This window comes from Echeneis naucrates, chromosome 14 (assembly GCF_900963305.1).
Source record: "Echeneis naucrates chromosome 14, fEcheNa1.1, whole genome shotgun sequence".
NCBI lineage: Eukaryota > Metazoa > Chordata > Actinopteri > Carangiformes > Echeneidae > Echeneis > Echeneis naucrates.
In genome coordinates, this window is record NC_042524.1 from 17917707 (window position 1) to 17931271 (window position 13565).

At 42.0% G+C, this 13565-nt stretch overlaps 1 protein-coding gene across 1 annotated transcript in view; it reads right to left on the reverse strand.

Annotated features, from left to right (window-relative positions):
- Positions 1-705: 705 nt before the first annotated feature.
- cxadr (CXADR Ig-like cell adhesion molecule) overlaps positions 706-13565 on the reverse strand; it is a 33984-nt gene continuing 21124 nt past the window's right edge. The window contains exons 3-7 of the mRNA XM_029520108.1: positions 10006-10210; positions 5933-6088; positions 5698-5820; positions 4611-4749; positions 706-3618 (exon numbers count right to left, since the gene is read on the reverse strand). Coding sequence (XP_029375968.1) covers positions 3336-3618; positions 4611-4749; positions 5698-5820; positions 5933-6088; positions 10006-10210 — 906 coding nt within the window. The 3' untranslated portion in view covers positions 706-3335. The remainder of the gene's footprint in view (positions 3619-4610; positions 4750-5697; positions 5821-5932; positions 6089-10005; positions 10211-13565) is intronic.

Sequence of the window (13565 nt, forward strand, 5' to 3'; positions counted from 1 at the left end):
TCCAGGGTCCTATCTATTACTGACATCCAATTATAGCAATGGACGTCCGCTTAGCACCACTACTAAGTGCTTTAGTCTTTTTATTGACTACCTGTCAACGGTCTGCACACACTGGAGCCATTGGCTAATAATCAGCTATTGATCTATCCAAATGTCAAGATCACCAACATGCTAAGTGCGTCAATTGTGGGGAAAGTGACTGTGGATGCAACAGACGGAAAGATCAACATTTTTATGATGGCTGCCTGAACCACCAGCACGATTCACATCATTCAGCAGCCATCATTAGAAATCATGTTTTGTACAAAATTGCCTTGCAATAAAAGTCATTACTCAACACATTAACAAAATCATGAAATTGGCGGTAATCAAGAACATGGTGAAACTAGAATTACAGCCTTGAAAATGAGAGAGTGGTTTAACTGTCCTGGAAGGTGAGCCAGGTCACAAGCTTAAGCATGTTCTTACAGGAGCTGAGTGGCATTGGCGATGGCGGGAGGTGACGGTGCCTGACTGCGTCATTGATTAATTACAGTCATTAAGGGGTTAGAAAGTCACCTCACTTGATGTAAGAGGTGGAATTCACCAGCTGATTAGTATTAATCACAGTCAAACAGTTGCAGGAGGCAGAGGCCCCTGGGAGCGCACTGCTACTGTTTCTACAAACATGACTTATTCTCTTTTTTTTTTTTTTTTCATGGGCTTTTATTATTCAAAAATACAGCACAAAAATACACACAAGAAAAAAAAAAGGCATTTACACAGTGTGTAAACCCCAAAAGAGATCTTCAACAATATTAGTACAGAAATTTAAAAGTTAATTTTGTTAGTAGTATTTGTCATTAATGTTCTGAGTACAGAGGTACAGTAGCAGGATTATCTCCCTATGAGCTCTTACAGCCTGTCACCCTGTGGAGCTTGAGTTAGAATCCTACAGGAGCCCATTCTGACAGCAAACCTCCTTCATGTACAATAACTTGCTCTCACACTCACACACACACACACACAGAATAGTGTTTAAAAAGGCGCTAACATGTAATTCCTTTGTCTAGACAGGGCCAGGTCTCAGTTTCATTGGTGACAGAATAGAGGTGTCAATTTTTTTCTATAACTGTCATATCTCCTTTGATGCTAGAATAGATACATAAAGATGCATTCTGTTTAACTCACATAAACATAGAGCCAGATATTGCCTATCATACCGGGGAGCATTAACATTGTACTGATAAGCCACTCCTCTCATGTTTTTGATATAGTTTTGCCAAAGCACAGCACACCAGAGCATCACATATACATACAAACATAGTCTTTATGTCATTCGACTGAGTTGTGAGTAGATAGGGTTACTTCAACACGATATTTATACATAAAACCAGAACCATTTGTTATATTTTCTTAAAAAAAGCACATCATTTACCAAATGTTTAAATAAAGTGAAAACATACATGACGCCATGTTCTGAAATGAAAATAAAAGCTTTACAGCACTGTTTAACTACAGTTGAATTTTCATATGGAAGCAGTTGTGGGGAATCCAGGACTTGACCTGATAGAGGCAACAGGAAACAGTCGGCTCACTTATCTAAATGTTGCAGTTGCTGTGGATGATGCTATTGCACATAGCACAGTGCAGGTGCTATGGCACAACTCAACTGGGGCAACAAGGCACAATAGAAGTCATAATCCAGCTGTGAGGGCTGTGCAGAAGTGAACTAAGGGAAGTGTGTAAGGCTAAATAATGAATAGAATAAGGCGTTGGAGTAAAAAGAAAGTTTGCCCACTCCAAGAATTCCTACTGCTTTTTTCTTCCCTTTGTTTTGTTAAGAAGTATCAAACAGGGTGACATGTTGGGCTTCCAGACATTGTACCAAATGAGTGAATGTGCGTGGTTAAAGGGTAAAAAAAAAATAAAATAAATAAAACACTAACTGACGACTGGTCTCTGCAAACTTACATGGACTGCCTCAATGAACATTTACATTATCCAACTCCCACTGCAGAATGAAGCCAAACCACAGTAGATGGATGTTGACAAAAAACAGTACTCACAACACCATTGTTAGGCTTATCAAATTTGTTTCTCTTTTTTGCATGCAGGGAGGGGGGAAAAAAAAAAAATCAATTTCAGAGAAGACAAAGAAGGTTTCATATTGACCACAGAGGGGTATTTAGCCAAGATTTTGGCTTGGATGTTGGGAGTAATAATCACAATCACATTAAAAAAACCTCTGGTGGGGGGCTGATCTTGTTAATAAGCTGTCTGCATGTATTTTGGGAGATCTGGTTGTTTTGGTGGTCTTTGAGGTTTGGGGTCTGTTGACAGTCAAACACAATCATACTGGATTGCTCAGTGAACCTTGATGTCAAGCTGCCCTCATTAGTTTCCTCCTCTGAGATCACTGAAAGGATGGGGGGGCAGAGACTAGCTTTTATTGTTTTTTAAGCCTGGCCAAGGAGCATTAATCTCACCCAATCACAAGATGAGGCCGTTTGTGCCTCCTCCTCCCTTCCAGCCAATCCGGTCTATTTCAGACCCCCTCACCCTATCACCTAAACCCTGACTGGACAATTCAAAAAGGCAGCGGTTGAATAGAAAAACGGCTGACCTACATAGATTCAGCTCTAGATTAATGAAAATCTGTGCATTTTCCTCTAATTAGTCTGTCAATTTTTTCCCAAGGTCAGTCCATCTCATTTTACAGCAAATGATTGGATAAAAAAAAAAATAATCTGAAAGTAGTGCAGAAAAGAACAAATGACAAATGATCTGTTATGGTGGCATTGAAAGACAATAAATGAACTTTACATTTCCCCAAGTCCCAGTCACATAAACCTTTTATCGCACACACACACTGCTGCAATTTTACACATACTTGCATGCATACAGCTGTACAGCTGGCCAATCAGAGGCCTGGATCTGATTTAAACATACAGTATTTCTACAACAAGGGCAATCTATATATATATATATATATAAAAAAAAAGACATGCATTTGCATATATACAATATAATTTGTGTATTGACCAGTTTGCTTTATATCCATACTAATTCATTTTTTCAGTGAGAAAGTCCAGGAAGTAAAATTCATAAAAGTTTCTCTGTATTTGTATTTGATAAAAAGTTAATGTGCTCTGTTGTCATTTCAGTACAACTCAATTTCTCTTCAACACCACAGCAGAGTCGTTTCTTCACAGAAGGATTATTCTCCCATTTGTAAATGATGACGAGCTAAAAGTCAGGTGAGTCAGCCCATTCCAGCTCTTGCTCCATCTTCATTGGCTTGTGTCCTACTTCCATCCCCTCGTTACGTGGCACCTTCTCATGAAGGGGACCTGCTAAACAATTGAGCCGTCCCTGTTCTGGGCAGGGATCATTACAGGGATGGCCCCCATGCGGCTCAGGTTGGGGCCAGCCATCTTGGCACCAGAGGGTGGGGGCAGAGGGACATGGCTGGGTGGTCTCTCGTACTCCTCTGATGAAGGAATCTTGTCATACTGGGGCTTCAGGGCGTACTCATGCAAGTTGGAGGGTGACATGGAACCCAGGGAGGAGCGCTGGCTGCCCACAGTGAAGCTGCGAGCTGTGGAAACGCGGCTCTTAGGAGGGGGGACGTCTTCTCTGAGAGGAGATATAGACAACAGCACATTCAGAAATTAAGACATAACCATGAGCTTACCTGGATGTCAAATCAAGAAAAAATTTATATGGACAAAGGTCTTCTGGGTTGCTAAGCAATGATAAAAGTCTGATGGCTTGCAGGTATGAGGTGGGAATGTCTGGCTATTGCTGCCCAACAAGGAAAACAGTTAATAAACAGTTAATAGCGAAACACATGATTGGATTGAATAAAGAGGAACAACTAATTGGAATTGACCTTTTGGATTGGTGTGGGCAGTGTCTACACTGCTCAGCTACACAGACTTTGTAAGAGCCTATAGATATTAAAAGCTGAGCGGCCAAATGCAGCTATGCCCGCTACTCCCTCTGCCACTACATTAACAACTAATAAGTAGCAATAATCCAGTTAAATGCTCGATCAAACCGAGCCGTAGGGGCCAGAGCTTGTTTAGTCCGTAGCTTCATGCTGTGGTGTTTCAGCAAATGTGTGCGTCTGTGTATACGAGATGGGGCCAGTGGTCTAATCCTCTTTGTCCTACAGCATGAGTGGTGTCACATTGTGGTCTTAGACAGATTCAGTTCACAGCAGAGGGATAGTAAGCCCAGGGGTTGTAAAAAGCCTGTGGGCCGGATGCAGAGTTGGATGGCTCTGGAGGGGGTGAGGGGGCAGCCAGAGCAGACATGACACAGGAACCACAGAGCAAACAAAGCTTTCAAACTGATTACCACAGCTGTTTATTTGAGGAGGGGAAAAAAAAAAAAAAAAAACACAAAACGCTGATGGAGAAAAACCATTTTCAGGGTTGAGGCTGTTGGACGTGTGTGTGGGTGTGTCTACATGTGCGTGTGTGCTTCTGAGATGACCACAGGTCAAATTACAGCTCAGATTAATAGTAATATGCATCCCCTGGCATTTCCTATGCTTACCTTTAATCCAGCATCATACAATGCGGGACACTTTTCACATCACATTGATGTTTTGGTGAGTGTACCTTATCTCATTGCAGATCTCCTTCTCATACTTCTTCCTATGACGAGCACGGCAACAGCAGAAGAGGATGATTGCAATAATGATGAGAATCAGGAGAACAGCGATGATGGCTCCTGCAATGATGCCTGCAGTGTTGGGGGCTGGTAAACATAAAGAAGGGATGGAAAGGTCGGTAAAAGTATGAAGGATTCAATCATTACTCAGAGTCTGCATTCAACAATGACCTAAAAATACAGCACAAAATTATTATCTAAAAACTAATAGTCAAAATAATCAATCCAAGAAAAGCATGTAACATGTCTAAAATGCAGTAGTTACTACTGTGCCCTAGGCAATTCTCAAAATGCTAACCAGACAGTATATGTTTTGGTCCTTATGAATGACACTGAAAAAGGGGCGGGGTCAAAGTGTGAGAGGACGAATGAGAAGTAGATATAGCTCATTCTGCTGTAACTTTAGAGCACAACAGAGTAGGAGTCCTATGCCAGGGAAAGAACACTCACTAACAAGACCAAACAATAAGAGGTGGAGGGACAGTAAAGTCAAACATCTGTACCATGTCCCAGCACTCAGCTACAGCTGCTCCTTGCCACAGCACATAAAGTAGACTACTCTGTCACAACATGTGCTGCCTTAGCCTCTGCTACCCAAGAACAGTGCATACGCTGCTAAAATCCTAAAACCATGTCCATGACACTGTTCGAATTTATGAATGTGATGGATTCTTCATCGGAGCTACACTTCAGTTAACCATGAGTTAGTCTGATGACCAGATAATCCACCTGGTTATATCTAAATTAAATAATGCTGAACATTTGATGAGGGAAGCTTGTGTGACGTAATTAATTACTGACTTAGATTGTCATTGTAAACTGTTTTCTGGAATTTTACAGCTCAAATAATGAATGTATTATAATAATAGCAGGCAGATTAATTGACGATGGAAAAATGCGTCAGTTATTGCCTTAATGTCATTGAATTATTCATAGGAAATTAATTATTTGATTTGATTTGCCAATTGAGGTGATGACAGCAACAGGTCCAAAGGTGAAACAAGTTCATCAACATGAAGTCAGCTGGGTACTCACAAGGGGTTACGTTGAGATATAGTATACATTCCTCAGTGCCAACACGATTGCTGGCAGTGCAGCGGTAGGATCCAGATGCGCTGGCAGATGCATTCCTTACATTAACGGTGCCTCCTACAGGATCTGTAGTGAGAGCAAGGAACACATCATTGAACAGACATGTAAATCCAAAAGCAGAATGGTGTGATGAAAAGGTTTTGCTTTGTTCGGAAGAGATTGTGGAAGGTTCCTTTACCCAGCACAGCGGAGGCAGGCAGAAGCTTGGTGTCAGAGGTCTTCTCCCAGGTGTATTGCAGGGGACTGGTGCCCTCACTAGATATACACTTCAGCACAATGTCTTTGCCTTCCTGTGTGGGGCCTTCAGCGTAACACCTGGGCTTGGACGGCTTCACTGTAATGTAAGAGGAAGTGTTTGAGAAAGGTGAAAAAGACCTGACACATCTAGGTAGTCAGATTAGCTCAGAACAACTAAGTTCTCCTGCTAACAAACCTGGTTATTTTTCTTAAATGTTGTAAGTATGCTGTCTCTGTTAAGCATTGTGAAAGCTGATTTACTCCCCTGCTCAATCAACAGTTATAAGCCTAATGAATGCAGCAATCAGAGTAATTGATACAGGAGCTGTCACTTCAGATATTTGAGGGGTGTAGTATTGAACACGTGCATGAAAGGCAGAGGCAAAGCTTTCTTGAAGCAAAGCCGGGTCTCTGGCTGGGGGGGCTCCATACCCCTGGGCTTAGCCCGTGCTGTGTGGTGCACGCCCGACAGGCCTGGGGTCCTTTGTCTCCCCTGTCTCTCTTTGGGCTGCTGCTCCTGTGTTTTCCTGCATGGGTTGGACCTGGGTCTGTCTCCTGGGGGCTCCCTGTGCTGTGGGGGTTGGTTGGTGCCCTGGTGGCTTGGTCCTGACCTGCCTGCTTTCCCGGGCCAGGGGCGTGTGGTTCCACATTCCCACATCAGCTACAGTCAGTTACCCAAAGCATCCAATGACAAACCGAATCTTTTGACCAATGCTCTAACCTTTTCTGTTATTATTGTTAATGTTATTGCTGCTGCTGTTGTTTTTGTTCCCCTCCCCTTCCTGTCCTCCTAAGTTAATATTGTTGTTGCTGTTGTTTTTGCTGTTGTTCTTCTTCTTGTACACCCCCCTCCTGTCTTTGCTATCCTGTTCCTGTTCTCTTTCTATCCACTCCTGAGCCTCAGCCTGGTAGCTTTACCAACAAACCAATACCATTGCCAACAAAGTTAAACACAGATAGTGACAGTAGGAGTGTGTCAGACTCCTCCTTCGTGCAGTAAAACTGTTTCAGCACAACAAGGCACCAGGAGCATTCATGCTGCCTGCCCCAGCTGCTGAACAGAACAGGTTAAAAAAAAAACAAAAAAAACAAAAAAAACGTGTGCAAACAGACTTGGGCCAGCCAGCACGCTGGCAGCAGATGAGATGGGGGACCCAAAAACAAACAGAGCGCCAAATTAAAAGCAGACGGACTCCAGTGAAACCCAGACACACAGGCAGCCAGGTGAGGAAACAAAGGGGAAGGCAGGAGAGAAAAAGAGAAATGGATGATAATGGGTAATTTTAAGGTAGGGAAAATGTTAAGCCACAATACAAGTCTGCTGTGCGCTGACATCATGGTGTGGTAATGGGCTCTGTAGCAACAAAACCCCAGAGAAGGGCTCTCCAGATCAGAACCAGGTGTCAGGCTGGATGGGGGAGCTTAACAGGCATAACCATAAGGATTAACAGTAGACTGACAGTCCTAAGTGCTCCTACTAATCTAATGAACACAACACACATTGGGCTAGGATGAAGAGGGCAATACAGAGAGGGGGACAGCACGAAATTAAGCGAGTGGTGATGGACAGATGGTGATGCGAAGGCTGTACAACTCCTAACTCACTGAGCTGCTCTTTGCTGCTGCTGTGTTGCACCTGCACACATGTTCATGTGCCACACAGTAAATGTCAGAGAGCTATGACATTTTGAATGTGTCTTACAAAGGTGAAAGTCAACTCAACATGTCTGAAGGCTCTAATACACACAGCTCCTCCTATTAGGACGGCTGTCCACTGAGCAGATTTATTTGTTTGAAAGATGAGGTCAAAGAGGAAGGTGACAGAGGCTTGAAGAGCACAGAGAGATAACAGGCAGAGTGATTCCGCTAACCGGGCTCTGTTAAATGAACAATGAATAAAGATTTATGAGGTGCACAAGGCTATTGTGCAGACGAGATAAGCAGAAAGGGATAGCTAGACAAAAATATTCATCAGAGGTAGAAGGTGCACAACTTCAAAGAGGGATGACTTATTATTGAAGAGCAAACTTAAATGTGAGTGACGATTGGTCAGTAAAGTCAGACAGTCAGATCCTGAATGCAACAAGGATGGCCTGCACTTCAGAGAGACAAAGCTTAGTGTTTGGCAGTGGAGAGTATAGGTTGGGTCTGGCCAGAAACAGCTGTGTGAGCTACTGACATACAGTGCAGCACTGCAGGTGGGTACTCTTCTTGCGTTATATTCAATGTCCTTGCCACTCGAGGAGAATACATAACAAGGGCTATTCACTGCCTGGACAACACACACACTGCTGGTGACGGCATGTGTGCATACCTGTATATGGCAGCCTTTGTGAGGTATGTTTACGTTTGTGCACACATATGCATGTGTGTTTGGCCTGTTCTGAGGATGGTCCACCTTGTGACAAGATCAACCTGAAGGTAAAATGCAGAGCAGGCAAGATGTCCTTACCTCTGCTTGTCAGTATTTCTTTGCTTAAAACATCCCATACTCCTGGGGTTAATAGCTAGCAGTCTGTCAGCTCCTGGAGCTTCAAGCTATCTCTCTCTCTCACACATGCATGAACACATTTTTACCACAGGGTGGATTTCCACTTCAGTCATAATTTTAGTAAAAGGAGTTTTATTTCCCATCTTAAGAATTAATATTACAAAACACTGACAGTGACCCTGGGATGACAATAAATGATACATACCCTTAAAGAAACAATTTGAGGGGAGACACAGAACGTTGATGTTTTAACACAAACCCACTAAAGAGCATTAATGAAGGAAATAGAAGTTAAAAGGATCAATATCAGGATAGTACAGATTGGTACTTAGAATAACACTGTCCCTAAATCACTTCAACACTCTCTATTCTATGCAGAAAGGCTTACAAATAGTTTGGCTGAAATGACTAATTAATATATATATATATATATATATATATATATATATATATATGGATGAAAACAACTGATAAACCACCAGATCAGCTGATGTCTGTCAATGGTTAGAAACATGGAACAGCAGCAGAGAAGAGGCCATTATTACAAATTCACAAGCCAATGTATCAGTGATTGTGGAGAAGTGATAAATTTTTTCATATTGCCTCTGGTCAGAATGGTTTTTAAATAAAACAGCCTCTCCGGGGGCTTAGTCGATAGTTCTCAACTAGCTTTTTTCCCATAGCTTGTGTATTTCTGGCCAAGCCAGTTGGTGCAGTGTAGCCACTTTTGTACACGTGATATCCTGTCAACAAGAGTGAGCAGCCATTTTCTGAAACTGCCCCATGATTAGAAAAGAGAAACTATTCTGATAACAGGACTGTGATAACAATACAATACTTATCCAGCAACATGCACTAGAACAGTGCATGTGGGTTGTTTTTCCCTAAATGCAAATACCAGGCAGGTTTCGGGAGTCAGTTCACTTCCGACATAATTTAGTCAGTTGACCGACCAGTGAGGCCAGCTTGTGAGTGTGTGTTTGCTTAGGCAGTGAATCATATGACTTATTCAACTCTCATTGTGTCATCACCTCACCCTGTGCATTAAAAAGCTATCGAAGCACAGACTGTCTGTGTTATTAAAGATAGGACATTATTTTATTAATTACCCAGAGCTGCAAAAGGGCTGAATTAGTTATATAATTCATATAAAACGGACACTATAATTGAAAATAGACATCTGATAACCTGCAAAAGGCAAACTTGTCTTTTGTTCAATACGACTAATACTTGTGGTACATAAATTATGACCACAATATTTATTGGGGGGAAAGATTATGAATTAAGACATAATCAGAGAGGATATCGGGTGAATAGAGAACAGTATCACAAAGAGGGCAACGCTCTACAGCCAGTGGGAAGGTTATGTGCTTAATTTTAAAAAGGATTACTTTCAAACATCCAAGGAGGGTAAAGGGTGTGCGATTTCGTGCATTTTCACCGTGCAGAGAGAAAGAATTTACCCTATGAGGAAAAAAAAGACTGCTAGCATGACATCAGTTATTTTTTTGGCGTGAACTCACCCATGACAATGAGCAGCAACTTCCTGCTGCGGATACCAGGAGCCTTCTTCACCTTACAGTGGTAGGTTCCCGAGTCTGATGATTTCAGTCCTGTCAGGTTGATGGAGGCATCACCATTTTTGGGATCGGCTGAGTTGAAATGGACCCGACCTTTCATGGGTGCGTAGTAATCCTCATAGGCCCTGTCGCCTGAGTAAAGGATCACCTGGCCATGGAAAAAAAGTACAAGGCAGAGAATATGGGTTAAAAATATAAAACTACGTAGAATGATTTCATGTCTCACTTATCCTTATCTGAAGTCCTTCTGAGAACACATAAAATAAGACTTTTGTTGGCTCTTTGAAAGCAACAGCCTTGCTCATTGAACCAACTAAAATATATGGAAGACAGTTAACAGCATCTCTTTTATCTCTGCAGTGCTGTTCAGCATGTGCTGCTCTGGACTTTCTATGCTTAAGAAGAATGAAAGAGGAACAAACAATCCACCTCTGCAGAGCCAAATCAACACCTGCTGTGTCAACAAAGTGCAGCCTTCGGTTCTGTCCAACTATCAACCCTCCCCGCCCCCCCACAAGCAACCACAGAGTCTGGATTTTTAAAGCAGCATGGAAATAAAGGCCAGGTGGAACCACCAACCCTAGTAGTGGAGAAAAAAAAAACAAAAACACAAGAAGGGGAAAAAGAACCGCAAACAATGAAAGAGTTCTCATCCTCCTTTACAGACAGCATATTCTTCAGCATTCCATAGAGACACTCAACAGGCTTTTTCTGTACCGCGATCAACACCAGTCAATGCACAGTAATACCCTGTGTGGAGAGGAGAGGAGAAGAAAAACTAAACATGGCAAGGAGAGGAACAACAATGAACCCATCAGAGGAGGCAGAACACTCAAAGGAAGCATTAAATGAGCCAAACTAAGGGAAATGGAGTCAGTCAGGTTCTAGTGAGTCTACACCAAGCTGCCTTGGTGCTTTAGATCCATGTGTAGGACGAGTTTCTGGAGCTGCAATGTAGGCATGTTCATACTGCAGCTTGTAACCATTAGCCATGTAAACAATAGGTAATGCTATTGAAATTCCACCATTCTCAGGGGAGGTAAACCTATCTTTCTAACTTCACTGGGGATCAGAACATCATCAGTAATAACAGTGGTATGTAAAATGAGACCATGGAGGAGAGGAAATTAAATTGCTCTGAGCTAAACCATACAAGATCTCTGACTTGACTTCAACCACTTCTGAAGTGCACAAATCTGGAGTGCTTACACTCACTTCTAGCAAAAAAACAAAACAAAACAAAACAACTACAACTACAACAACAAAACAAACAAACAAAAAACAAAAAACAAAAAAAAAAAAAAAAACACTAGTTCACAATAAATTTGAGAATCATGATCCAATTAAAAAAAGTCCAATAAAGAGCCTCAGGGATGAAAATGAAAAGGGCAAATGACCTGACAAGCTGGCAAACGTTGTAAAGGACAGAGGAGCTCCACTGTCTGCTGTGTTTCATAACAGATAGGTCACTCAATGATACATTCGCCACCTGGCCTGGCTGTTCTCAGTGAACGGATCATACTACACAAGTAAAAGACCTCTATTGGCCAGTATGAGTCCCATCAGACATGTGTAAAAATTAGGTCATTGTCATGTGATGCTGTTGCTCAGGGAGGATAGAGGAAGAGGTCCAGATCATTTGAGAGGCAAAGCAGAGGACTGTGACACCTGTACACTGTAAACAGGCTGTAGAGCGCAGAGTGTTGCATCTTTGTGCTGCTGGTGAGCCTTTTAATCAGAATAGCTCAATGTACTGCTGCTATGTGCTTTACAGGAATAGTTCTATTCCAAAATGTTTGGAAAAGTTAAGTCCTTGCTGTTATATGAACAATGCAATTAAAAAAAAAAACTAACTGTGCCTTGGCTTTATGCCCAAATCCTCCAATACTTTGTGAATATACACAAACTCCTGTTACAATAGCTTCAGTAAACAAGGGCCCTGTTGCTGTGTCAAGGACAAAAGAGACAGTTTGTGTGACATGGTATACAGCTATGTATTAAACTTCTCTTCTTTTCTGCAACCTCTACTTCCATTTAGAATTGTTTTTTCATAATTGTTTTCCCTCATTGTTCTCACAGTGGTGGTAAATATACAGGTCACAACCTCCTTTTAGCTAATGTGCAGCGAGGGAATGACAGCCAAATGCAAATGACTTACTGTAGGAATGCTTGGCATGTCTCATTCGAGCCAAACAAAGCAACATGCATCAACTACGCTTCAAAAGTGTCTAAAAGAGTCTGATGATATCTTGGATATTGTAGATAAAGGGGGCATCCCTCCTCACAGCCACTGGACTGAATAGATAATTTTGTGGATTATATCTGATTACATCAATGAAAGGGAAACACAGCTGGGATATATGGTTCATTAATATTAAAATATCAAGTTTTTAAATTACTTGCACATGCAGGAAACATTACATAGCAGCAAGTCTACAGGACTATGAGTTACCAGTTCCAAGACAAGAGGGACCAATCCTGTTGACTAATTCTCTGCTTTCAAGTTTCATCTGATGTGAGCAAAGGTTCCCTGTGGCTTCTGATCATCCAGGAGCCTCTGGCTATGAAGTTCAGCCTCCAATCACGCTGCCTTGCTTGACCTGGTCACTTTGGTCCAGACAGATCTGCTTAATTCCACTGAACATTGTCACATATATTAAAGCCGCCCCTTAGAATTAATATGCCACTAATTGCAAAGAGTTTAATCTGTGCGTGACTTCGTTTGGTTAAAGGCTATATGATTACAAGCGTGTCTATATAGCGAGCAAATCAGATAGGTCAAGGGGAACAAATGTGTTCAGAGAGAGATGTCTGGCCTGTTTAAATCCCAGCTAAGGTTTGGCAACAGTAATGGGCTCTCAACAAAATAATAATAGCAAAAAACAACACTGAATGCACAGAAAAAGATACTATTTGGGAACATCCCACCCTGATGATGCCTCATCTATCTTAGGGACGGTGAAAATGGGAACATTTAAAAGCACTGTATTTCCTGATTAGCAAACAACAAACAATACTGACAGACTTTCTGACTCCACCTCCTGTTTCTCCAATACACCAGTTAATGACTCACAGTAAATAGAAAGTAGGTCAAAAACAAATAGATGGGGGAAGATTTAATGGCAAAACTCCAGACAGTGGAGAACTGGAGCACTGACAAAAAGAGTCCAGAGCTCAACCTGTAAGAGCATGGCATCACTTGACAGAGAGCACAGTGGCTAGGTGACAGAGACGGAGAAGCCTCATAATGAGCCTGTGACCCATTTATAAAACTTCAGGAAGACAACAAAAATACAACAAGTACAAACGAAAAGACCCAGGAAAACAATGATCGGGGAAAAGAAGGAATAGATAGCTTTGTGACAGGTGGGCAAGAGGGGAAATCATGAGCCACAAGGAAGGACCACACCAGTTGAACAATCTGTAGCAGGATTGTGTCTCCATGGCTGTGAAAACCCTGGGGGCATTCTGTAGCACTAAGTAGTCCTTCCTTCTCATGGCTG